At 45.5% G+C, this 27,829-nt stretch overlaps 1 protein-coding gene and 1 long non-coding RNA gene across 2 annotated transcripts in view; both read left to right on the top strand.

Annotated features, from left to right (window-relative positions):
* Window positions 1-27,829, top strand: part of LOC149340201 (kin of IRRE-like protein 3) — a 66,069-nt gene that overhangs the window by 24,424 nt on the left and 13,816 nt on the right. Inside the window, exons 2-8 of the mRNA XM_089550677.1 lie at window positions 862-1,221; window positions 2,364-2,474; window positions 3,001-3,207; window positions 12,946-13,263; window positions 22,370-22,624; window positions 26,243-26,527; window positions 26,796-27,131. Coding sequence (XP_089406803.1) covers window positions 862-1,221; window positions 2,364-2,474; window positions 3,001-3,207; window positions 12,946-13,263; window positions 22,370-22,624; window positions 26,243-26,527; window positions 26,796-27,131 — 1,872 coding nt within the window. The remainder of the gene's footprint in view (window positions 1-861; window positions 1,222-2,363; window positions 2,475-3,000; window positions 3,208-12,945; window positions 13,264-22,369; window positions 22,625-26,242; window positions 26,528-26,795; window positions 27,132-27,829) is intronic.
* On the top strand, window positions 7,327-10,296 carry LOC149340202 (uncharacterized). The gene is made up of 2 exons (XR_016283838.1): window positions 7,327-7,389; window positions 10,126-10,296. It is a non-coding gene; the product is annotated as an uncharacterized LOC149340202 (long non-coding RNA).

The following is a 27,829-nucleotide window of genomic DNA, read 5'->3' as shown; positions in this document are numbered from 1 at the left end:
AAAGGCAAATGTGAAAAGGTGTATAGACTTAATTTTTACGCTGCCGATAGCACGCGCGTGCGTCAATGTAATTAGCACATGTACAAGCGTGTGTACCCTGAGTATATCTGATGAATTTATTTTCATCTCTCAATATTTGTGTGCAGCCACCTCCCCCCCCGCACCCCTGACAGTGACTAAGCCCAACTCTCTAATTAAAATATGCCTCATGCCTCTTCCAGGGCAATATCTTTGTTGAAAAACTCTACAGTAAGGCATTTCGCGGTGCGCACGCAACATAATAGACTGCCGTGTTTATTATATGGCTCGTCCGCAACAAAACCTGATGTCCAGAAAAAGTGGCGTCCGAAAACCCACGTTACCTGGCAAAGAAAAATAATTTTTTTTCCGAAGGTGCGGGGGATTTATCCCTGGACTTCAAGACTGCGATACGAGCACGCAAACCACAGACCAAAAAACTGCGTTGCCTCTTGGCAAACAAAGGTGAACCTACTACAGTAGAACCTCGCTGTAACGAAGTTGAGGGGGCCCGGAGATCACTTCGTTATAGCCTTAGCTTCGTTATAGCCAGTGCTGACCGAGCTTCCAAGGAGAATCGTCATTTCTTCGTTATATCTACTATTTCTTTATGAACCGTTTCGGTATAACGAGATTCGACAGTAAATCAGTTCCATTACGACTGTATGTCAGTCAGTAGGATTTTCCTTAGAAAGGAAGGAAAAAAATATACAGCAAAATTAAAATAGAAAGGAAATATAAATGAGCAGCTAATGCTTTCTCCTTTCAGAATTTTTCCTTTCAGAACACGCATGGTTACCCAGCCCAAACTGCATTGAGATTTCCTTTCTCCTCGTGCAACAGGTAACGGTACAGCGCCAGCACTCCAAGTGACAGCCGTTGCGGGCAGCGGTGCTTGGCTGCCATGCAACATAACACCGTCTGGCGACAGGGATCGTCCCGTGGCACTAGTCCTGTGGTACAGGGACAACTCGACAACACCCGTGTATACGGTGGACGCCCGCTGGGGCGGCCTCCTCCAAGGGGCGCGACACTTCCCGGGAGAGGACGATCTGGCGGCCCGGCTGAGCTTCGACGCTAGCCGCCAGCCGGCGCAGCTTCGAGTATCCCACGTCGAGTCCGAGGACGCCGGAACCTACCGTTGTCGCGTGGACTACCGCCAGGCGCGCACCCAGGTCACACTTTTGGTGCTGCGCGTCATCGGTGAGATACGTTGCAAGAGAGGCGTAGTTGACTTCGCTAGGTAGTACAGAGTCGGTAAAAAGTTCCCAGGCCATAGTGTCTGCTTTCGAGCGCTAAACATGGCTAGTTACAACACCCCGGAAGCCCAAAATCTCTATAGAGGATAGGAGAAGAATCAATCATTCTCGCCTCTGAAAAACTTGATATCTTTATTGCTATCATGAGTGGCAGGATATGCAACTGAAAAGCAGAGCCTGCGGCCTGGGAACTTTTGATCAATCCTGTACATAAAACTTAGTAAGAAACAAAGACTGTCACATTCATCACCTTTCCGGGATGATGCAACAGCAACAGCTGTAGTGCCCATATATACTTAATACAAAGAACCACTCCTATATATTATGCCCATTTGTGCCCATATATGTAATGCAATGCACTAGTCCTATATACGTAACGCAAAGGCACATTAGGGTAAATAAATAAATAAGTAAACAAAAAAGAGTGTTGTGTGGATTAGAACCCGAACAAGACTTCATATTCTAACAATAAGAAGAGGAATTAGACGTGGAAGCTTAGACATGGGTGTCACTTCTAACTGCGTGAATACAAATAACTTTTGGCGAATTTCGGAGACCATTTGCTTGTCCAGCAATTGGTACGTAGTGAATCATGGGGAGTAACAAGCTCCCAGGTTCTCTCATTGCTCAGTGCTAAGAACGCAGGAACCTTTGTGAGGTTCACTTTGTTCTGGACAATCGTACAGTGTCCTACGCTAACTAGATTCGTTTTTCTTTCATCAACACAGAAGCAGAACTTCTAACTAACGAAGATAAATAAAGCATAGCAGCTGCTCTGAAGGGTACCAATATCACTGCAACATATTTAATTAAAAACGCGGCCCTCGGTAGCTAAGCAAATGGAAAAGGAAATCGCTTAGAGGAGCTTTTGATGAGAAAGACTACGAAAATGAGGCGACGAACCATTTACGGCACTTAGCTCTGAATCACTTTCCAAATCTTTTTTTTTCTAAGGGACGATATACAACCTGTCTAAATACTTTCAATCATTTTTTGAAAAAAAAATGAGACGGTAGGGTATACATCTTTCTCGAAAAGTTTTAGCGTCGAAGAACAAACCACGTCTTGCACATTTTCTCTTGGCAGTGCCTCCTCGAGAGATCATCGTACTGGATGAACATGGACAGAGGCAGGTTGGCTCCCTGGGACCCTACAACGAAGGTGCCACAATGCTACTGGCCTGCGAAGTGGAAGGTGGTGAGTAGGAGAGCGTTACTGTGCCAAGCGGAACCACCATGAACCATACCCCTATCTTTGTTGGGTCCGCACAGACACTCTAGGTAGTTTATTCGGACGGGCAAGCGGTCTAATTAGATGTACGGGCTGGCTGTACAGAATAGTTTACTGAAAATAGTGAATTTCAACAGCCAACAAGACAGGATCCACTCAGAGTCCCTGATGGTTGTGAGCCACCTCCACCAACTGGCTTACTTCTCTCCTTCTGGAGACCGTTGGTTTAGAGCTCACACTGAAAGCATTCGCATCGGCCAACAAGCCAACGCAAAAATTTCCGGTACCCTTTTCGTCCTGGAGAATGTATGCTATGCAGCTATTGTAAAACGAAATCAGAACAGCTGCCAATGGCGGCCGAAGCACTCCAGATGGCATGGCAATGTCTCTTCATTCGTGAAGTTCTTCCAGGATTGGGCACTAGTATTGTCATCACCGACAGCGGAAATTGATGAATGTTGTTCCGGGTGTCGTTTTCCGACAACGTACCCAGGTGACCCTCCACCCAAAGCGCTCTGGTTCAGGAATGGTGAGCTTGTGGACGCAAGCTACTCAGTGCTGCGACAGCAGGGCGTGGTGCGCAACGAGCTCCGGCTGGGTCCACTGCAACGCCAAGATCTTCAGTCGGAGCTCGAATGCTCGGCCTCCAACAACAACCTCACGGAACCGCTTACCAGCCGTCTTATCATGGAGCTGAATCGTGAGTCCCTTCGCTTCTCATCAGAAGTGATCCTTTCTTCTGTGTGGTCTTTACGATCGCCTAACTAGCAGCCCTGTGACCAAAAGCCTCCCCGTTGCTCTTCAAGCATGCCGCTCCGGCGTCTGTCATAGTATCTACAAAATTTCTAATTTTAACATCCCATCTTTTCTCCCCCCCCCCTTCTCCCCTCCAACAACGCTCTTCCTCCTATGTTATCCACTCTGTAACGCTCCTTGTAGTTACGGCTTCCTCATTACTTGACTCCGAGATACCAGTGTGATATCCAATGCGCAGTCCGTATCTCTCAAGTATCTTTCAAGACACTGCTGCATGCGGCTGCACTGCGGCCGTGTTCCAGAGCTTCATCAAAGAAAAGCCTGTCCTGAGAGCTTCCATATTTCTTACTCAAAAACGAATATCTGCTCCACAGTTCGCAACTATGACATGAAACTGCTTCACAGCTGACTTTATTCTTGACGTTATAGTGATCGTCGTCGTCATAGCGTGTAATCAAAAATGAATACAGCAGGAAGCAGCAAAAGAAACCTGCTCCATTCGAGTGGGAGCAGAGTAGAAACCAGCTAAAGTTTAGAAGTAACTCTAATTTTAAAGTACCAAAAGTGTAAATCCCAACCGTCTATTCGGTCACCAGGCACACCTATACCGAAGATACCAAATTCTCACCCCAGAAGGGCGTGTAAAATACAGATATCAGAACGCACTGTATGAAAAATTTCTCAAAATATAAGAATATCCGTGAAACAACGTAACGCAGTCAGTATTAGCACGTACATAAATTAGTTTTTTTTCGGGACCTGCCTCAGCCATTGTGTCCTTAAAGTCGGGCGCTGGCAAACAGCAATACTAGCCCAAACTATCGTATTACTCAGCGTTTTCCTTTAGGACTTTCGTTTAAAATCATTGGTTAGTGGCCTCAGATTTTTTTATCTTGATTCTTCCTTTTTTTCAGTTATTTTCCAAGGGATTTCGAATGACCGCTGGAGACTGTAATGTTAGCATGGCCTGTTCGTAATGAGGTTCTCATTAAAATCTGGACAGATCGGTCGTCGTCTTTCCTTTGAAGACATATACAGAGATTAAAAAAAACAAAAGCGCAACAAAGCAAGGGTTCCCCGGTTAATAATTAAAGTTCATTCGCTCTGTATGCATCTCACTACATGAATCAAAAGTCTCTTGCAATAAAAAATACAAAGATTTGTGGAGCCTGGTGACTTCTACCAAAAAAAAACTTTGTCATCAGCTCGGAGTCCTGAAAGAAATGAGGCTGGCAGAGGCTCATTTCTGAACAACCTGTCACTTAGCTGAAGTAGCTAACGCTAATCGTACCCTTTGTCACGTCCTCACTAAATGACACGAAATCTTCATTGAAACAAGTAATACTAATTTCTTTACATGCGCTGAATCATTCCACACGGCGCGTGTACCATAGCCGAGAAAATATACTTCTGTTCCACGACCGATGCGGACCAACTTTATGGAGGCGAGATTTCTAAAATCTGCTTGTGGACACGCAACTGTTCTTGTCCGTCAAATTTCATTATTTCATTAGTGAAAATAGCAGACACACTAACTTGAAAGGACTCTTACGAGCTGTTATGAAAGGACTCGTGTTACACATTAAGCAATGTTAATAAAGGTGTTGTATGATGTGCCTGTCGCTTTATTGTGAAAGGAAAATGGGATGACTGCATTACCCTAAATGCCAGCGCTCAAGTGGCGCATGAAGCACCCGAAGTAGTAACACTTCAAGTGGCGATAACCCCAAAGCCACCTTTAACAAAATTCACTTCAACCTCGCATAGACAGCGACGCTAAGAATGTCAGCAAAGCTCTGTGGTGAAAAGCGAGCTTGTGTGAAGTTCATTTGCATATAGAAAAGTAAACGTCAGTGAAAGGTTAGGTGAAAAACGCAAAAGGAGAAACAGTAGCTGTAATGTAATGTGAACGAGCGTAACAAAAACCGCTAGCACTGAAATCAGCTCCTGTTCACTGGCAAGGCGTCAACGGTCACCCCTTATAAAAACGGTCTATAGACTTTCTATAGACTTTTTATAGACTCTATAGCCATCCTATAGACTTTTCCTTTTGTCTATAGACAGTCTATAGAAAATCTATGGACTAAAGTCTATAGCTGCTTCAATTTCCTTTTGTCTATAGACGGTCTATAGACTCTCTATAGACTAAGGTCTATAGCCGCTTCAATTTCCTTTCGTCTATAGACTGTCTATAGACCCTCTATAGACTAAGGTCTATAGCTGCCACAATTTCCTTTTGTCTATAGACTGTCTATAGACTCTCTATAGACTAAGGTCTATAGCTGCTTCAATTTCCTTGTGTCTATAGACTGTCTATAGACATTTTATAGACTAAAGTCTATAGCTGGTTCAATTTCCTTTTGTCTATAGACGGTCTATAGACTCTCTATAGACTGAAGTCTATAACTATCTCCAATTCCTTTCGTCTATGGACGGTCTATAGACTCGCTATAGCCTAAGGTCTATAGCCGCCTCAATTTCCATTTGTCTATAGACTGTCTATAGACTAAAGTCTATAGTTGCTTCAATTTCCTTTCGTCTATAGACGGTCTATAGACTCGCTATAGACTAAGGTCTATAGCTGCCTCAATTTCCTTTTGTCTATAGACTGTCTATAGACTAAAGTCTATAACTGCTTCAGTTTCCTTTCGTCTATAGACGGTCTATAGACTCGCTATAGACTAAGGTCTATAGCTGCCTCAATTTTCTTTTGTCTATAGACTCTCTATAGACTAAAGTCTATAACTGCTTCAATTTCCTTTCGTCTATAGACGGTCTATAGACTCTCTATAGACCAAGGTCTATAGCTGCCTCAATTTCTTTTCGTCTATAGATGGTCTATAGACTCTCTATAGACTACGGTCTATAGCTGCTTCAATTTCCTTTCGTCTATAGACGGTCTATAGACTCTCTATAGACTACAGTCTACAACTACCTCAATTTCCTTTCGTCTATAGACTGTACACTATAGATAGTCTACTGCCTATAGACCAGTCTATAACAATCGTAATTTTATCTATGTTCGATACACTGACTTTCGGCTAAGTCCAGAACAATGTCAATTTCTTTTTGCACTGCATGTTGAGGGGACCTGCATCTAGTGACCGCAACTATGTCGGGAGTCCCCCACCTCCTTCGCTATTACGGAAATTAAAAAGTATTGCGTAAGGCCATTACAACACCCTCCTGTATATTGTTTTCAGGAGCATTGACAAGCTCCTTTTCGTTATACCATGACGTATTTTGTCAATACAATTAGATATTTAATGCTAACAAGTAAGCCGAGGAAAGGCAGCCGTTCTTGAAGTAAGGGCGCCCGCAAACTGCACTACATCGAACGAATACGCTGTGAAAGGAATCGCTCTACACAATTCCATTCCATCTTTCGATCGTTACTGTCCAACGCGCTGAAATCAGAAACATTTCATCAACGGTTCTACATTTCTCTTTAAAACGTCCTGAAAATAAAGGGGGAAATACGGGTGTGAGAATTCAAGGAAGCGCCCATCCCTTAGAAACATTCTAGATTAATCTCAAAGAGCCTGGTCCTCTGTGCGATTAACATCTGCCATTTTTACCTTTGCAGTTTGTATTCACGTGAATAAGTGCTGCGACGCAACAATCACAAAGCCAGTATTTTTTCGTTCCTACCCTTGGACCTGTTGCTTCAGAGCCGATGACACGCTGATGTGGCGCATAACAGTTTTCTAAACACGAACACACGCAAAAAAGACGTTATGCTATGCAACCTTATAATTATTATTTGAGAATTGTACCACATACTATTCGGTGGGAGATGCGGCGCGTATACCGACAAGAAGTTATATTTCGGTTCTGTTTTCACGAAAACAATAAGATTTTTAGAGGGTAAGCGAAGAATTTAAGCTTATAAACCAATTTCCTTCTGTGGTCTTGGATATCAGATCAAGCTGCACACGGCAAGAGTGCGAGCGATAAAGATACGACCGTGAAATGGGTTTCTGTTTCACGTTTTACCCATTTTACCGCGAGACGGCGGAAAATCATTCGGGCTGCAAACAACCCTGTGCGCGGCTGCATCAAAGGCGTTGGAGTGTTTTTCGCGGATTACGTTTTCTTCAAAATCCAGCTTCATCGTCCGCTTACGGTAAGTCTACACGTTTATATTTTATTAATTTGGTCTCCTAAACCACTCTAAGCGGAGCTGGGTGTGCAGAACAGATTATGTGCGCAGTTACAAACGTCCTATCTTGGTTTCTAAGGCGGAAGCCATCGGGTTCTCGACTAATGCCGCTTATCTCTGTCCCGCTGTCTTTACTAACGCGCGGAACGGCAGTCTGTGCGATGCCCTTGATGATAAGCCGCTCCTCGCGAGCTGTCTACTAGATTTTTCGTGTTTCAAGGTAGATGCGCGGCCAGAATGTCGTTTAGCCTGTGAATAACGGTCGAAATGGAACTGTGTTTTAGTTAGCGCCGTGTGAGCTCAATTTACTTTGCACCTCCGAAAACGTACTTACATACAGTCTCGTTCAGTGGTGGATTACATTTATTTTCTTATCGTTGTGTTATCGCCTGTCTGGACCATGGAGTGCTGTTCTTTTTGAGGTGTGCATTGCTTGCTACGTATGGAGGTTCGCTCGGTGCGCGTCGTGGACGCCGACGTTTCAGCAAAGGTGTCTTGTAACGCTATAGACTGGAGCGCGAGACGTTTGTCAAAGTTATGTTCAAGCGGCGCTGGAGGAATGCTTGTAGTGTGATGGGTGAATAAAATTCGTTGCCGGCGCGAATGGCCGGCGTGCTCTAACACCGCGAAGAACCCACGAGCTCCATCCCATCTCCCCTTCGTTGCACACGTATGGATTCGTCCGTGTCTGTCATCAGAGCCGTTGGCCGCCGCCGCTGGCTTGCGGGCACTTCATTTTGAAAGCTGGGTAAAGGTCGGCTCGACAAGAGGTGGCTTACATTTCGTTCCGAGTGGTTCGTTCATGAATCCCGCTCACGCGTGCACAGATTTCTCGAATACCATTTGCGCGAGAGGGAAAGTATGTGTTTCTGATTTCAGACAGCTACGTTACGAAAGCGCCGATGTGACTCGCCGCTTATTTGCGCCTAAAATTAAATTAAGCTCTCGTGTTATTATAGCTGCGCCTGTTGAAGGCGTTAATTGTTTCATTGAAATACTTCCTACTTTGAGCACGTTCAATGCTTTCGCTGATTTTTCTAGCAGCGTTGGGTTAGGCTGCCTCCATGCAAGAAACACACCTCTTTACTGCGCTGTTGGAGCTGCACTTGAAGGAAAAACTAAGTGAATTTCAGACGGCATTTTGTCGTGACAGTAATTTGCTGTCTCAACCTCGCGACTGCTTTTCAAACGGCGCAGCTGCAGCCTCTGTGTGCTGTATTAGTTTTCTGAATAATGAGCGCGGCATGGAAGCGCTGCAACCCGCTTGTTTCTAAGAGCGCGCGCAGATGTACCAGTAGGCTGTTCCGTCTTTGTGCTTCAAGTTATAGGCGCAAATCTGTGGTGAACTGGTTGCTTCTGCCTGCTGGTTTTGTATAGCTTGTGCCCGTTTGAGTATCGGCTTACGTACACTCGGCCAAATCTTTAACTGGCTTAGGTGTTGCATCGCTAAATGCACCTTGTAAAAAGGTGCCTTTTGGCTACACTGCTGGCATATTCATGTTGTAATTTGACGCGTGAGATGGCATTTCATAGTTTCATTTTGTTAATATAATGTTTGAGTGGAGTAGTTGCATGTTTAGATCAAAGTTATCAGAAATATTCATCGTCTGCCGCTACGAAGAGCCGAAACAAGCGGAATACGCAGCAACAGTTCTGGTAGCGCATTTGCACTAATCTGGGTAAACGACTTGTCTGCCGTGAAAGGAGTGGTACTTTACCCAGAGGATGAGGCCTAATGGACCAGATCCATTGCTGCGTATGCCACTTGTTTCAGCTGTTCGTAGTCGCAGACTAATGGTACTGATAACGTTGATCTAAACACGCAAGTACTGCACTCAAACATTATATGAACAAAAAGGAACCACGAAATGACATTTCACTCGTTAAATTACAGCATGAATACGCCAGCAGTGTAGCCGAAAGGCACCTTTTTTACAAGGTGCATTTAGCGATGCAACACCCGAGCCAGTTAAAAATTTGGCCGGGTGTACCAGGCTTAATTCACGCAGGGTATTCTGAAGCGCTTCTTCTATAGCGGTCATAAGAATAAATGCTGCAATATTCTCCTTTTTGGATCCCTCTGTAAGTTGCACTGAATCTGTATTTTATGGAGGTGACATTCTTAACAGCTCCTTGCTTGTCAATGCAGATATGTGGCACAATTGTTCGAAGTCTTTTGCTACAAATAGTGTAAAAGGATTGCCATAAAGAGATCAGTATTGGCTGTAACAGTATTTCCATACAGAAATCAATATCAGTACTGGATTCAGAGTAGAGTGTCCAGGGATTAGGGGCCTTTGTTACAATGTTTTATGACGACACTTATAATCTGTCGTGTATTTACTGAAATGATTGAGCCGGCGTGATAGCTCAGTGGCTATCATGTTCGTATGGCGACCTGAAAGATGCAGGTTAGATTCCGGCCTAGGCGGTCGCATTTTAATAGAGGCAAAATGCTAGAGGCCTGTGTACTATGCACAGGTGACCGAAATTATTCCCTAGCCTTTCACTTCAGCGTCTCGTAGCCTGTGTCGCCTTGGGTCTTTGAACCCCATAAAACCAAACCAAAAGATCAAGATTGCCTTTCTAGAATGGCATAGCCAGGATATGTCTTGCATTGTAAAGCACATGTGTCGACATGGAATGGGAATTTTTTTTTTCAGTTCCTCTTATATTATTTTTTTCCTTTGTGCTGTACAGGTGAACATGCCCGGATGATTTACTGCAGACAACATGCCACAAGAATGCTTCTGAGGAAACTAGCCGGACTGTTACTTTCAACTTTTATGTTACTGTGGTGCATTCTTATGGTGCATGTATTGCATATTCCCAGCCTGGATAGCTTGGAAATAAACTAAATTTGTAAGTATATTGATTGTTTCATGTGTGAACTCTGTCTGGTGACCTTTTTCAATGATTGTGGACAGTCTATAGGCAGTCTAGAGATAATGGTCTACCAATAGTTGAGTAGACAGAGGTCTATAGACTGTCTATAGACAAAGGTCTATAGCACTGCCAGGCCACACACCTATGGAATGTCTATAGACAGTCTATAGACATATGTCTACTGGACCAGTAGAGTTTTGTCTGTAGACTGTCTATAGACAGTAATCTACAGGAAGTCTATGGCCATAAGTCTATAGGTCGTCTATAGTCTGTCTATAGACAAGTGTCTATAGACGGGCTATAGACAGCTCTATAGGAAATCTATAACCATAAGTCTATAGATCGTCTATAGACTGTCTATAGACATGTGTCTATAGACTTCCTATAGACCTATAGACGTTCAGTAGACATTTGTCTATAGACTGTCTATAGACAAAAGTCTACTAAAAGTGTATGGCCATAAATCTATAGACTGTCTATAGACCAGTCTAAAGGATTTGTCTATAGACAGTCTATAGACTTCATAGACTAAAGTCTATAGACAGTCTATGGACTGTCTATAGAAATTTTTATAAGGGACCTCCCCGGAATTATATCTTTCAACTTTTACAACATCTCTCAAGCTATTTAGCTCTCGCTGTAAAGGTTAAGAAAGCTGCTTGTATTATTATATGAACGAACAGCATAATGTATTAAAAACATATCTCTCTCAGGCGCACGTTGACGCAGACTTCCCCCAGCGGATAGATCCTTGTCCAGATACCAAGCCATCAACTGGCGCCGGTTACAAACTTACACCTTTCCAAACCCGGCCCTCTGGAGTCTTATGTACCCAGGGCAATTTTCAGAAACATGCGCAAACTGCGAACTTAGGGCCACCTTGGACCACATACTATGGGAATGTCCTCATGCTCCCCGGGAGGGACGAGGTATAAACACAAAAGATCAATGGGAGACCTTGCTACTGAGCTCCGACCCGGCGACTCAGTTACAACTCGTCCGACTGGCCGAAGCCGCCGCCGAGAGTCAAGACCTTTCGGCCGTCGTCTAGGCGGGTAGCCCTCTGGCTACCCTCTTTCTGTTGGACAATAAAAGTTTTCCTATCCTATCCTATCCTATGGCGTCCGCGTGACACGTGTACGCGTCACGTCTTGAAAGAATTTAGCGCGACACACAAGGACAGAAAGAAGTAGACGACACGAGCGCTGACTAACAACTGGAAGTTTATTCGAAAACACGTAGAATTATAAAGGAAGAAAGAGAGACCTTGCTACTGAGCTCACGTGTTACCACGTTACCAGCTCTGGGCATGTGACCGTGCTCCTTTTGCGAACATTGTGGTAGCCAGGTTGCCACAAGGTTTGTACGTCTTACAATACTGTAGGTCTCAGGCATTAACAAAGGAGAGCCGGCAGCATGGCCATAGCTTTCTCTTGCACTCTATTTTTTTCCCGTTTCTTGAAAGAGCTCCTCGAAGAGGTTCCATACACACATCTGAAAGCAACTTTCCTTCTTTGCCCTTTATGAAGGGATTTCGCCCCTCCCCTGACACAGGGTGCCCAGCCGGGCATTACCCGGTTAACCTCTCTGCCATTTCATTATTAATTCGGCAGAATTATATAAGGACACAACTCAAGAGCCAAGCGGCAGGTGCCCCTCAAAGAATGCCGCCCGGACACTGACGTCGGCCAAGTCTCATGACATCGTAGTTAGTCCTCTTAGACCTGCTAGCGTGACATCGCAGTGGGCAAGTCTACAGAGGGTTAGCCACAGCTTAATTGGAATAACCATGACGTCATGAAGTCATCGGCGTCATTGGCTGGGAGGCCTCCCTTGAGGAGCATCTGCCGCTTCTTTCTTAAGTTGTATCCGACTATAGAGGTCCCATTCAAGAAAAAATCCGGCACCCGTCCGTACGCCCGTGTCACGAAAAAGAGGACGCCACACCTGCCACGGTGGACAACCTGGCCCCCATGTGAGGTGTTAATGAAATTAATTCATATAAATTTTATGCAGTTGTCACCTGCCCACTCTGGCACTGCACGTCAACCCATTGTTCGACAGATAGGAAGCCTCCATAAGTACTAGCTGTGCAAAAATGAGTCCGACGGGAGCTCGGGAACCTGGGTCTCAAAGGCCCCATTGGTGGCTGCCGGGGCAGTGAGGCATCACTTAACCGCTGCACCACTGCGTCGGTAATGCTACGAGGACTCCCCGCAATCCACGAATCAGTGAAAGAGAAGGAGTACCTTCCCGGAAGGTATCTCTCATGTTATCGCATTATAGCATCGCTTTTTAGTAAGGGTAGGTTAAGCGTCGTTGAATTTTTTCCGTCTCTCTCTCTTCAAGTACTCGTGAGCCAGTGGCACGACTGTAAAAGCCGTCGCCTTGCTCTCATAGCTTCAAAGCCGATAGTTGGGCAAGTTGGATAACGTTCATGATGTAACAATAGCGCACAGAGAACACGAGGGACGGTAAAGAAACGACGCAGACAAGCGCTAACTCATAACTTCCACTTCATTGTAAGAAACTGTGAGGTGGAGTATAGACATCGATCATGCGGGTCACACCTACAGGCGGGCACTTGGTCGAGCAGGTCTCCTGGTTACTCTCTCCACATTGGCCCCTCCGCAGTGAAGCCAACCGAGGTGGAGGTGACGCTGCCGGCGCTTTCTCAACCCTTGTCTGGTGGCGCCGCCCTGGTGGCCGGCGAGGTGGTCGAGGCCCGGTGCTCGGTCAAAGGCGCCCGGCCCCTGGCTCAGGTTGCGTGGTTCAAAAGTGGACACAGGTTGCAACCTGACCGCCTGTTGTCGCGAGAACCTGGATCAACGCTGAGTGCCGTCACCTTCGTGGCGCGTGCCGAGGACAACGGAGGCAACCTGACGTGCCGTGCCGACAACCCCAGCCTGCCCGGCAGCGAACTGAGCAATACGGTCGCGCTCGATGTTCACTGTGAGTGGCTTCTTACTGAACGCGAAGTGAAGCTTTTTCATGTCATTTTATCAGAGAGAGACAGACATTTTAATGATCCCAGAAGAGGTGTGCTGGGTAAGAGGGCAAAAAGTTAGGCAAGTTGGTAAACATTCATGATGGGTTCCAAAGCGCGACAAGACGGAGATGAAAGGAAAATAACACACACGACAAGCGTTTACTAGCAACAAAAAACGTTTATTGCAACGCTAGGAATAAATAGGGCTCACAGAAAACACAAAGAACCATAAAATAACAAGACAGAAAAAGAGATTAGCCGTTACTACCTAAAAACGCACGTTCCTTCTCCGACAGCAAAATTGAAGGCTCACTGACACAGCCTTTTGTCTTAGCAATATGATAGGCTTCGATGATTTCCTTAGTCTTCTGGTCGTGATGCGAAAAGATCACTGTCGTTAGATCCAATTGGGCTTGGCAGGACTTATCTTGTTCCCCGTGCTTGTTGCTAGTAAGCGCTTGTCGTGTGTGTTCTTTTCCTTTCGTCTCCGTCTTGTCGCGCTTTGGAACCCATCATGGGTGTGCTTGGTAGTTAACTTGGCATGCTACTCCAGATGAGAGTGGAGGAAGAAGGTCAAATAGAGAAAAAATAAAAGGAAAAAAGAAGCGGTATAACCGAAATGAAGCCTGCACAACACTCGCGACTCACATGCACACAGGATTTTCAAAGGGTGCACTCAAACCTCTGTCCTTAAGATAAGCTACTTCGGCTTTTGTCCCACGCACAGCCGTAGCCCCATCACACCAGGCCCCAAGTTCATGCTCCAGGGACAGGATGCCGTGCTGTTGGAATCTTGAAGTACTTGGCAACGCCTTGCGGTGTGCATTAAAATTCTCGCAGCAGCAGTCAAAGCGTTCAAGACCTTCGCGCACACCATATGCACCAATTTTATGAAGAAAGTATGTTGTGTAGTTTGTTCATTATGTTACTTGGGAGCACATGCATCGCACTAGAATGCTGTTGGGGCTGTCCATCTGCTATCTTTCGTCCTCTCTGTCGCGCTGCATGCATTAACAAGTAGCAATGGCAGGCTGGACCTCCAGGCTGTGAGTAAATTCATCTTTTGTTGCGAAAGCAACACTACTGGAGTCCAGTTCGGCTCGTCGCGTAAGCTCGTGGCGGTGCGGCTACCAAACGACCTCGAGTCACCGTTGCCTAGCAACCGCTTCAGCTGCGCTCCAACAGATGGCGCCGCGCCGCTGCCGCTGCCGCCTCTTTCTGAGGCCCTAGGGTTTAAAGATAACAATGGTCATGTAAATAAATCTGCAGTGGAAGTCAGCAAAAAGCGATTGGAGGATTGGTGGCTGGAAAGCAGAGATGTGGCATAAGGTTAGAATTGTAGGAAACAGTAGGCAAAGGTGATGGAGAATCTTAATGAGAATTGCCAACACAGTAAACAAAAAAAAATAATAAAGAAAGAAAAGCTGAGCATGGTGGCAATTGCCACCTCCCCGTTTCAAAGGGGGCGCTCCTATCCATCCATCCATCCATCCATCCTGTCGCCTACACACCCAGAGGGCACCACCCTCGCATAGGCGCTGGGTTTCACAGCTCATGATGGCGTCGTGCCGGCCAGGGAGCCGGCACGGGCTAGCCCAAACGCTTAACCACAACCTAACACCACAAGCGTATTGGCAAAAACGGCATTTATTTATTTATTTATTTATTTATTTATTTATTTATTTATTTATTTATTTATTTATTTATTTATTTATTTATTTCATATACCCTCAGGGCCATTGGCATTAGAGAGGGGAGTGGTTACAGGAAAAAACAAAACAAACAATACAATGAACGAAATGGGGCTATTATCAAAAAAGTTCCAGATGTGTCTAATCATACAATGTTAGCTAAGGCGTTCTTGAAAAGGTGGTAATCTTTGATGGTTGCTGTCGGTGCGGGAAGGTGATTCCACTCTGCTGCTGTTCTATCTGATGTACTATCTTTTGCCGTTGCTTAGCAACCCGAGTTACTACCCGAGCTTACACGAGTTACTCGGGTAAGCTCAGGTAAGTTCGGACGAGCGTCGTGCCATCTGTGCGAGAGGTTGCTCGGGAAGGGCAAAATGGGTGGCAAAATCTCGACGAGTGACTGGGATAAAAACAGCCACCTGTCAGTGCAGTAGCGCATCGCTTAACCGCTGTGCCATTGCGCTGGTAGTGGTATATGAGAGCTCGCCGCCATCTATGAATCTTAAGTAGGAATTAACAATTCAGCATACATGGGCATTGACCGACTAAAGATATCATGCCACACCCCTAAGGCGGAGTTTAAGTGCCCCCTCCAATTTAAGAATGAACACCTGCTTTCGCAGGTCTACTCGCTTTACTAGACGTTAAGCCCTTATCAATTTTTTCGGGGCTTTCGTGTTCCCAAAATTTCAGCGCGCATTGGTTTATACAAAAATCGGTGCAGGGTTGGCGGCATGAATTTTCGCGGAGTAATTTTAGGTTCTGTTTTTATGGCGACACAAGCAACTCACTACCGCTAACAAAATAAGATGTTATCTATGTACAACCACTTCATAGGAAACGGAGCATGAAAAGTGCCGCCATTTTTTGTAGTGGCCTTTCTGCGTGAACTAAGTCACTTTTCAAAGTAGTTAAAGGTGGATCCAACGCTATAATTAGTATCGCGTTCGAATTTGTTTGCGAAGCTTGCCTTACAACTGGCCTTTCTGCCCTGGTTGCTCCAAATCATTGTACGTAAAGAAGTGAACGCACGAATCATCAAATTTAAAACACAAACTGGACTGCGTGGCGTTTGTTTCTTGCAATTTTTAATAAATATCGGCGCCACGTCTTGGGGAAAATGCCGAAACCAGCAAAAGGGCGAACATACAGCGGCAGAGAGACTCTCGAGTCAATTTCTCCGGCAACATCGTTGTACTTCTGTTGACCCTTGTACACTCCGTTCATTTCTGCCGCTCCGGAGTGAAATTAGCCAAGGCTTATACCTAAGAGCCAACCATCCTGAAACAGTCGAACAAAAGGAAAAATATCCCGGAACAGCTTATCACCGGAACGAAGCGTGCCCCCAGGGAGAATCGAAGAACAGAACTGGTTGATGACAGAGCCGCTGAGCAAACAAAACAGTAACGTTTGTTCTACCTTGGATGAAATGATCCAGGATGTCTGAAGCTGTCCTATGGCTGTACGGATTACGTACGCAGTTCTCCGGTACGTACAGATCAAGACTGCGTGCTTCCACAAAATCCCAAGAGCGGCTGGCTTCTGGCGTTGAAAAAGCCCTACAAATTTCAAGTTGCGTTATTCCTTTTCAATTTTCTTACATATATTAGCATGAACACCTAGTCAATACCTCACGTCTTAAATGTAGCCCAGAAAAAAACTGCGGACAAAAAATAAAATTGCTTCCTGCAGGATTTTACTGACGTTGTCGTGTGCTGCAGGGTACGCGTAGACGTCAAAGCTTCTTATTTTTTAATTTTTCGGAAGGGGGGGGGGGGGGGAGTGCTGAGCTTGCGCGAGCTGCTCACAAAAGTCGATCGAGCAATATGCGATGCCCAGGAACCACTATTTGGGAGCATTTTTTTTTTTTCGGGAGGGCGGGGGGGGACGGGGGGGGGGTAGCAATTCAATGCCAGTCACATAGCTAGGAGCATCAGCAATGATACTCCGCTGCCATTCCAAAAAGTTTCCATTTGTGACGCCAAGAGCGCCGAACCAGCTGTTCTTTCTTTGCCAATTCTCGGGCTTCGCGGCCGAAACCACGCCCGCCTCCGCCAGATATGAAATCTTCCATCCCAAGAAATGCGGACTCGGAGCTCACATTAGCATACTATATTGTACATTCAAATATATGCACCAGAACAGGTGCATTCAAATATGTACAATGGCTGGGCGGCCAGCTGTCAGTCCAGTTTTGTCAGGCATCCCAAAGACAGGCGTATGACCAGAGTCGCAAATATCGGCATCTGTGATGCGTGCCTTCTTCCTTCCGTACCTCTATTCTCTCAACCGCAGTCGCCCCAACTATTTACCCTTTATTGGCATGACTGAAAGAGTTATGTCCAAGCACTGAATGTCATGAATAATCATCCAACGGGTGTGTTTACTCTTAAAGTAACTTCAAAAACCCGTTTTTTTTTTTAACCATACCTTCGCAGTTACTGTTTTTTCTTCGCTTCCCGCGGTTCAGGTTCACTGTACTAAACTTGCAAGCTTAAGCGAGCATTTAATCATGTCCATCTTTTTTTATTCAACCTGCATTTCGAGAAGTATGATGAATTCTAATCGTCGCTTTGGTTTAGCGTGTTCGTCCCTTGAATCTTTTTATTTTATTTTTAAATGTTTGGTTTCCATTGCTGCAAAGATGCGCGCCTTTTGGTGTATTCGAGGCAACCCGCTCCAGGTCTGTCAAAATCGACATGCAAAACTAACAAAATACTTTACATACGATTACGGTAGTCGGTAATGCGAAATTTAAGCACAGCTCTTCACACGCCACTTGTCACCGCTGGCAACGCCGGTAATTACGACGCGGAAGCCAGGAACAGGCGCCTAAGAGCTGCGTTCTGAAACTTGTGATGTAAAAAATTAAGAGTCGTAGGCATAAAAATGCAGGAAAAGCGAATGCATCCTTAATACTTTTTTATTCGCATTAAAATATGAAAATTACCCCTCTTTATTCAATACTTATGGAAGGAAGAACTTCCAAATCAGTGTGACATTTTCAGCACCGCGAAGCTCTTTTTAAAGCAAATTTTAAAAACCGTACAAATACTTTCAAGGAGTTATTTGCGGCGTGTGTCACGTAATGGGTTTTTGCCCGTAAAATATTAGTGTAGCCATGAGGAGGAAGGAATATTAACACAGTAATGGCAAGCTAGTCGCGGAAAAATCGTTCTAGATGATGTCACCTTGAAGCTGTGCCGAGAAAGATTCACTTATTGAAGAAAAAAAAATCTGCATTTCCTCAAAAGTATTTTTTTTTTATTTGATACCTCAAAGGCCCCTGGTATGGGGCATTACATGAGGGATGGGCATGACAGTTAAACAATAATGGTCTTGATGGCGTTCTTAAAATGGATGGCGTTGATGTGATGAACGGCGTCCTGTGGTAGACCATTCCAGTCCCGGGATGACGTGACGAAAAAAGATCGGGAATGAGCGGTAGTTCTTGCGGTGGGGGCGTAGACGGCCTTATGGTGGTTAATACGGCTTGAGAGGCGATAAGCAGGTGATATGACTGATTCTCCTAAAGATGAATGATAAAACATATGAAAGAGGCACAATAGAGAAATTTTTCGTCGCGTTTCAAGGCTGGGTAAGTTACCTTTAGTTTTTAAGGCAGACACACTAGTGTAGTACGAATAGTCAGAATAAATGAAACGGATAGCTCGATTTTGTATTTTTTCTAAGGTTAAAGAGAGGTTAGACTGGTGAGGATCCCATATTGCCGAGGCATATTCTAGTTTAGGACGGACAAAAGTTATGTATGCTAATGATTTGATGGATGGGGTGGCAAAACGTAGATTGCGCCGTATGAAACCAAGGGTACGATTAGCTTCGTTAGCGATGTTCGTGATATGAGATGACCATGTTAGGTTTTGCGTTACAGTAATACCCAGGTACTTACAGGAAGAGACGGACGATACTTCTGAACCGAAAAGAGTGTATTTAGAAGGAGTATGCATCTGCCGACGATGGAATGAGATTAAACATGTTTTGGAAATATTGAGAGACATTAACCAACGTTCGCACCAAGTTTGGATTCGGTTAAGATCTTGTTGAAGAATGCAACACTTCAGTGCTGAAGATTTCAGCACTTCATCACATTAATTTATCTGTACATTTAATTATTTGTACTCTTTATATTCTTTATGAACGCATTTAGCAGCCTATTTTTAAAAAATTGCCACCACTGAAATGCGACTATTATGAGTGAGTAAATTTTTCGATCCTCTTAGAACAGTGGCGAGCGATAGGTTGAGGAAAATATAAATTGCTGAAAACGATTCTATTTTACTTGACCCACAGTGCAAGTGGTATTCATTCATAATAATGTGTTTTCAGCTACGTTTTAGTGGAGGCCTCCCAATTAATTTCAGCTACCTGCGTTAAGATGGATCAAAACTCGCTGTCAACTGCGGTTTTCACATTTCGCCTCCATCAAGATGGAGCCGTAGCGGCCAATATTTTCCTCGTGCCCTTAAAAGAGACTCCGGTAGGGGCTCTGAATAAAGTTGCGGTATACCTGGAATATTAAAGCAAGACACTTCACGAACATCTCCCAGCAAAAATCGTTTCAATTTCGGTCTGCAGAAACTTAGTTGTCTATAGTCAAAATTTTATTTTCAATGTCTTCGCACCTTTCTCTTTCCTCTGGTCACATTTTGCACATTGAAAGGTCGGCACTTCTCCGCCGCCCCACTGCCGACGCAGACAAGAATTCCCCGAGGGGCGGAGCTTCCTGACTCGCCGGATCTACGCAAGCTGACAGGCCGCGGCCACGGTAGATACGTGACGTCTGAAAGAATCTAGACAATACCTATTTCTTAAGCGTCATACGCTGGAGCATTAAGCGGAGGAGGGCACGAGTCTGAAAATGTCGCCGGAAAGAGCTCGCAAAATTTCGCGCGCGATTGTGGGTTCCCTGCTGCGTGAAGAAGTGTTGTATTTGACTAAGCTATTCATGACAACACATCGTACTGGCAGCGAGTTTACTTTCCTTAGAAAGTACTTCAGAGCCCCATTAACTTATCCTGCAAATTACATAACTACTGAAGCACGGAGACGGGTTTCTCGCCCCTAACCACTGATGCGATGTTTCGACGTACTAGGCTTTCCAGTTTACTGGTTTTATCTGCAAAAATCTTTTTTTTTTCTTTCATACATATTACGAATTCATTTTCTTCCAAGCGAAGAACTGCACGGTTTTAGTCACGTTTGTCTTTTTCATCGTTTTATGTCAATGTCACGTGAGAGCTTAAAAAGCAAGCAATGAAGGTGCCGTCCATGTGATTGAAAGTGGAAAAATTAGACAGGAGGTCCAGCTGTCAAAATGATTCCGCAGACCATCATTTTGGGCAGGTGTTTTGATCCCTGCACAACTTTTTGGTCTAACGCTTCAGCATGCGACGCTCAGTGTGGGTGGCACCCTGTAACGAATCAAACGAACATGGTCTATAAAAACCATGGCTGAAAGAAAAAGCACCAACTTGCTAACTTTCTGCGTATCTAGTAAGCTACGGGCTTGAAGCATATTCCCAAAGACACTGCCGGCGAGAGCACCGGTCGCGCCGGAGCTAACCGGCATGCTCTTTACTAAGACTGCACGGTATATTAGAGAAGGGGGTGCAATGAAGAATTAGAGCACACAGAACACACAGAAAACATGCAAAGTTTCTGATAGTTCCTACATACCGACAACACAGTTTGTACACAAAGTCATTCAGACAAGAATCCTAAAATTCCAGCGCAGAAAACAAAATACTGCTGGACGAGTGATTGTATATTCTTATACGTTGTAAGGAAATAAGCGGTGCTTAATTGAAAGCACCGTACAAATAATACACACAGCAGCTATTTTGTAGAAGATCTGGCCCTCACGCGTAGCTGCACAGAACTTGTTCAGTTTCATTCGACTGTCATTGCATGTGCTTCGCTTGAACGCCAGTCAGTAAAGGGCTATGATGAAACACTGCGGAACTAATCGAAAACACTCCCTCACTTATGTCCGTGCGTACGCTCGATCTCATTTCACAGCACCACGTCGCTTCGATTTTCCCTGCAGGAATTTCAGCAGGGCACCGGGTTGCCTCAAGGACATGGCATCCTGAGGCAACGCCGTACATGTTCCAACCGCGACGAAAGGCAAACAAGGGGCAAGCGAGAAACGCAGCCAATATACTAGCCAACCAAAGCACAACGACGAGACGCTTGCAAACAAGCTCCGAGATTGAAAACCCTCGAGCAACATTCCCAGCGGAATTCGGGCAGCCGGACGCACGAAGTTGCCAAAACTCATGTTATGGCACGAGCAGAGAGCGACGACAGCCAGCCTCGCTGGCTTTGGCACAAAGAACGCATATGCCTTGGGGTCCGAGTCCGATTTCAATTTACGCGTGCATCGCTGGACGTACAACTTCTCGCGCGGCGTAGCAGACATGAGCGAGTTTTTTTTTTATATTATTCTGGACGACTACAGGCCAATGCCAAGACAGCGTGGAGACTAAGAATAAAGTTCGGTCACTTTTGATTCTTTCCTGTATAGTGCTGCCCTGAGTGACGCCGCAGGAGCAAAGCGTGAAATGACATAGAGCATCCAACAGGCGTGCATGTCATGTGGTTATGTCTGCTTCCATCCTGTGCTCATCACGTCGCTCAATACAGCACTGCGAAAAAAAATAAACTTTTTCACATTTTCACAAACAATTTTGCACCGCTTTCTCCCTCGTGCACCGTGTCAACGTATGCGTTGAGTTGACAGCGAGCACCTCGATTTCACAGTCATCATGGTTTCGTCATCACCGACGCTTTCATTATAGCAAAGACTTCGGTTGAGCATGGAAAGCCTATAACAGCTGAAGCCTGAAGCTTGGCATTGCACTGTCCATGACCTTTTCAGTCAGCGGAGGTCGTTGTTCAATATGTAGTGCCTCGTAATGCTCCCCTCAGCCTTCTGTTACGACATATTGAAATACGCGGATCACTTCTGCTCCGCTTTTTCCTGCAGCCAGTCATGAGGCGGGGGTCTGCGTATTCTGCGGCTCTCAATTTTAACGCATTATTCCGTCATCAACCCTGCAGCGGAATGGGTTCAGGAAAATCTGTTTATGAAATCGACCGTCTGCAAACTTTCTGCCGTCTGCAATCTTTACAAACTTTTATAGGCCTTTTTGCTAGCCCGCTGCCCGAAATTTAGTTCTTACGAAGTATTTCTGGTGCGCAAAACGCCCTTTCGTGGTACCAAAATAGCTGGCCCTTACTAATTAGTTTCTAACATAAAAACATCGTTATGGCTCTGAAAACTGCAATGAGTGGACCTTGCTAAATGTGGCTTGTTTTTCTAACAACCCCTCCCCCTACCCGTGCTGGGCCGCAGACGCACCCCAGGTGTCGCTGATCACAGCAAACTTGCGGCCACACGTCGGCGACAATGTCACCCTGCGCTGCGACTGGAAGGCCAACCCTGGAGTCACCGATGTCTGGTGGCGCCACGACGGTCAGCTACTGCCGTGGCGGGGTGCAGTTGTGGACCTGGGTCACGTGACAAGGGTGCACGAAGGCCTGTACGAATGCTTGGCCTCCAATGAGCACGGCGAAGGCTTCAGCAACCAACTCCACTTGTCCGTCCTTTGTAGGTAGTCGCATGCTTTCTCACGTAACAGCTGAGGTAAATGGAGCTTTCCTCTAATGAATAAGTAAAACCAAGTGTTCTTCTATGCAGGTGCTATTAAATATTGTTGCGCATATCGTGCTCGTAATATTGTGTCCAAATCATGGACGGTGGTTTATTAATACCCCTCAAGAAAAAAGTATATAACAGCTGTATCTTACCGCTACTCATCTATGACGCATAAACGCGGAGGCTAACAAAAGGTTCAACATAAATTGAGGAGAGTGCAGTGAGCTAAGGAAAGGGAGGTGATAGGTGTGACGTTAACAGACGGGAAGAGAGTGGAGTGGATCATGGAGCAAGCGTGAGTTAATGACATCATAGTCGAAATCATGACAAAGAAATTGGCATGGACAGGCTGCGTAATCTGAAGGCAAGATATCCGATGGTTTTAAAAGGCAACGGGCTGAATTCCAAGTGAAGGCAAGCAGTGGCGTAGCAAGAAATTTTATTCGAGGGGGCTCATGTTGCAGTGCGGACTCCTCATAGAATTTGTGGAGGGATCAAACGCAAGAATAATACCTGCATTGCCATATCGACAATGCCATTGTATATTAGATAACGCTACGCACTGTCTAGGTAAGTGAGATATGTATTTTATTAAATAAAACAATGTATTCGTATGTCTTAAAAATCATGGCTGACATAACTGATACTAATTCTTCCATGTTTTCGTGTATTTAATAAATATCACACGAAGTCTAGAACTATATCAGTCCGAAACCAGCAAAGCAGTGCATGCCGCTGATAAACAAGGCCATAAAATGAGCAAGTAGAGGAGAAATATTTTAATTAATCTTTGTCGTTCAAGAACCTGTACATTTTTGAACACATGCAACAGCCAGGGAAAAATCTCACTGACGCTGTCCTTCGTTCCAGTATACTGCCCAGCAGCAGCTGTCACCGGTCATGTATTGCGAGTAATTGCACCAGCAGTTTAGTCGCAACAGCGAGCACATGTATAAGCGAGGAGTTCTGCAAAGTATAGATTAGAAGTGAGAAGATAAAATGGAGTATCAGAAATGCGAAGACACAACTTGATGAAGTACAAAGAAGTGCCACTGGAAACAAAGTCACTTTATGTATACACAGAACCTTGCAAGAAGATATTTAAATACACGTATTTCTCCATTAAATCTACGTATCTAAGCAAAAGTCACTCTGTATAATGCGTCAAACAAGGCAAATAAACATCTTGCGCAATCACAGATAGTAAACTTTACACACGTAAAGACAGACAATCCAGGCAAGAACAAAACTATGATAGCAGAAGTCGCGATATGTAAGTACAGAGGGCAAAACACATGCCTAGAACGACCGAACTGTGTGTCCCACAGCTCCTAAAGCCGCTGTGACCAGGGAGGCAAAAAATTACGGTTAAATCCTATGAGTAACCACATGTTATCGCTGGATATCCCGTGTTGAGCCTGAAACACGCCCAGAACGTGTTCTAGGCAAGCGTTTTGCCCTTTGTACTTGGGACATGCTGGGGTCGGTGAGTGTTCGAAAAAATTTCGGGGGGCGGAAGGGGGGGGGGGCTGAGACATCCCCCCCTGGATACGCCCCTGAAGGCAAGCGTAGCAGGGGGCGGAATAAAGTAAGGTAGACGGATGAGAATCGTAAGTTTGCGGGGATAAGGTGCAGCGATGGCAAGAGGCAGGGTTAATAGGAGATATATGGGAGAGGACTTTTTCATTAAGTAAGCGTAGTTAGGCTGGTGATGATGATGAATTTGACGAATACGGTAATTGCGTTCATGCAGTTTTATCGATCCGTGGAAGATTTTACCAGTTATTTCATCTGTTCTAGCCGAAAGATCCACACTAAGCGATGGAAAGTTGAAATCACTACAAGCACCGATAAGACCACTGCTGGGTGGCACTCTGACTGTTAATATCTTGGGTGTTCGCATTTGCTCTGATATAGTGGCTGCCCAAGCACTGATTCTGCCCTCTAGAGAAAGGTAAACTAAAGCTGTAGACAGACGAACTGTGAACGATGGTGTCATTGTTCCAGCTGACCGAACGTTTGGCCTGCATGGAGGTAACAGCAAGAACTGCTCTGCGGTTGGTACGAAGAGGGAGTGAAACGACAACGTATATAGGCTCAGAGAAAGGTATACACGGAAGCCGACAGGTAAACGAAGACGGTAGCGGGAACCATTTTTTTTTAGCGCTATACCTTTGTATTTACTGCTTTTATGCACCGGCTAGACCAAATGCAACTCTGGGCAGTGCTGGGGTCATGTCTCACGGTTTGCATGATGGGCGCCATTGTCCGCTGAGGGGCCCCTGCTTTCACGCGTCAACAGTTGCACACACACAGGAGCTTTCGGAAAGCTGATTTATCATGTTTTCTTCGGCCCTCCATACCCGCAGGGTAGCGTACAATTCTTTCCGTCAATGATAATCTATAAAGCTTGCTGTGCTGGCACCGTACACTTTAGCTCATACAGCGATGTACCAGTATGTATAAATAGAAGCCTGTTCCCAAGATCGTTCAATGTAAATGGCGTTTCAGAGGTCGAGAAGAAACTGTAGGAAAAATAGTTCATAACGTACAGTCTTTGCCAAAATTAACCCGGCACAGGTGGTTTGTTTCTTAGCCATGTAGCGAAGCACTTACGGCAGCCCTTAAGCTATGAATCTCTGTAAGGTAAGGTGAGCCCATTTCCTCACGTGTTGACACCTTTTGGCATTTAGGAGTGCCGTAACGACTTCATTACACGGTTGAAAACCAAAAACCTGTTGCTGGGTTACTTTTGGCAAAAGGGGTACGTTCTCGTACCCTGTACGTTGCGTTGACTTTCCTCACGTTCTACTCCACTCGTTACATTTCCCTGCAAAGTGGGATACCGACCACTTCCAACTTTTAACTCCATCAACCTGTTAAAAAACATGTGGACCTTATCGCCACTAATCGGGCGCTTATTACGCACATGGAGTACTTGTAGGGCTTATGGTAATAATTGACCCTCGTGGTAATACATTTACGCCCTCGAACTAGTTGTCCATGAAGATACTTATTCGCCGCCTTGCTTTCAGTGCCAGTAAAATAACGGTCATCACTACAATTGTTGAAGCTATCATAGCTTTGCATATCTGAGTTGGAGCTGGGCACCTTTCTTGTTGACAGCGTTCAGCCTAACTTAAGCAATTCAACTTCCGATAACTCATAATTGCCAATTTTTGACAACCTTAAAAATATAATTTTTAACTCGGCGAAGGCCAGCCTTCTTGGTCTCCTTCAGCCCGACATAACTGTATCACCTATATTCTAATGACATCGCCTACTATTCGTGGCCCACACGTAACAAAATGTGTTACCTACCGCCGCCTGCGTACGCTCAACTACGCACTAGACACCGGCCGTTGGGCACTTCGAAAAGACATCCTAAGGCTTTCAAGCGAGTTGTGCGTGAAGAGCAGGAAATATCAGTGCAGTCACGCTCAGCTTGATTTCTACTTTTTTCCTTAATTCACGCATAACTGAAGGCCAGAGAACGCTGCTTAATAATCTTGCTCTTGGGAGTCTGCTTTCGCCAAAGCGTCAACCCTCTTTGGTCTCATCCCCGCACAGACAGGCCGGAGTGCGCCGAGGGCGGGACCGAAGAATACGCAGCTGCGCCTGAGCTCCGGGTCGTATGCGAGGTGCGTGCCAACCCCGACGATGCACTGCACTTCGAATGGCTGGTCAATACCACGAGGCGAGTGGGACGCATCGACAGCCTGGCTGTGAACGGCAACCGGGCACTCGCTCGAGCTGTAGCCAGCAGGGAGCTGGAGTACGGCTTGCTGCTCTGCTGGGCATCCAACAGCGTGGGAATGCAACGGGAGCCCTGCGTGTTCCGCATCGTAGAGCCCGGTACGTGTGGTCCTGGTGTGCGTTCGCGAAACAGTTTCGGCATTGCCGCTTTAGACGCCACTAAGCGCATGAAGGAGTGATCTTATGGCTCCGTGATGTTTCATCAGCAGCTGCTTAGAATTTCTAGCTTTAGATCCTCCTTTTCCGCAGCCAGGTCTCTTCCAGGGGATTTACTGTGTGCTGCTGCATATGTGGGAGCAACGCTAATATAGTCTGATCTTTCCTCACATGTTAACACATTTTTTTTTCGATTTTTTTTTTCTTTCAGCTCCGCCTGGCAGTCCACACAACTGCACAGTAACGCGGCAAGGCCAGGATGACGTCGTGGTCAGGTGCCTGCCTGGCGCCACCGGCGGACTGCCTGTGACCTACTTCGCCGAGCTGTATCACGCAGGACCCGCTTCATCAACCCTGCCACTTCCGCTACGGCGCAATGCGAGCGACACGCGGTGGCCCCAATTTGTATTTGCTGGTATTTCGCAAATGGGTCCCCTCTTAGTGTGTGTTTACGCCGCCAACTCGCAAGGACGTAGCGGCACCACTGAAGTGCGTTTCCCGGAAGATCCACGACATCTGCTCGACACACAAGGCTCAGCCGCCTCGGGTGAGCGCCTCTATCATCCTTTGGTTTGTTTTAATGTTTCGCGTCGATGGAGCCAACCCTTAGCACCTTAGTACATCTCTGATGAATATCTGTTGCCTGCAGAATTTAATAAAAGTGATTACTTTCCAGTTTGAAGCCAGACGCTTGGTCTTTCAGCTTCTATACAAAGAAAGGTGAAAAAATGTGTTTCTCCACGGTATCGGTCTTCCAGGCTACGCTTGCTTGTGTGGCCTGAAAGCCAGAGCATGCAGCGAGTACTTCTTTTAAGTCCCTTAGTACCCGAAATTATCTTATAAATGTAGCTCCCCGAGGCTTTATAAGGGCGTAGAAAACCTTAGCATCCTTAGCATGAAAAACGAGTACCGTGTGCAGAACATCCTCGAAACGCAGCTAGTTTTTTTTTTTTCTCCTTTTTTCTTGCCTAGTGGCCAATAACAATCCCGTCCTTTTTCCTTTTGTCTAGCTCTTTTCTAATCTGAGCTAAGTTTATTGAAAGGCTTATGAAGACCTAGTAAAAATCGCAAAGCGGTAAACCAATGTAGTTTAAGTGGCGTTATATCCGCCCCTATCTATGGCCATGCTTAATAAGTGGTACAATAAAACGCTACAAACAATAAGGAGGTCCAAACTTCCCTCCTTTTTTTATTTATCGGTGTGGGGAGGGGGTTGTCAGCCCCACGACTTAATTGCGTAAAGAG

This window comes from Amblyomma mixtum, chromosome 6, assembly GCF_055824585.1.
Source record: "Amblyomma mixtum isolate Tamu chromosome 6, ASM5582458v1, whole genome shotgun sequence".
NCBI lineage: Eukaryota > Metazoa > Arthropoda > Arachnida > Ixodida > Ixodidae > Amblyomma > Amblyomma mixtum.
The sequence above is the reverse complement of the archived record's forward strand: the minus strand, read 5'-3'. Positions and strand labels throughout refer to the sequence as shown.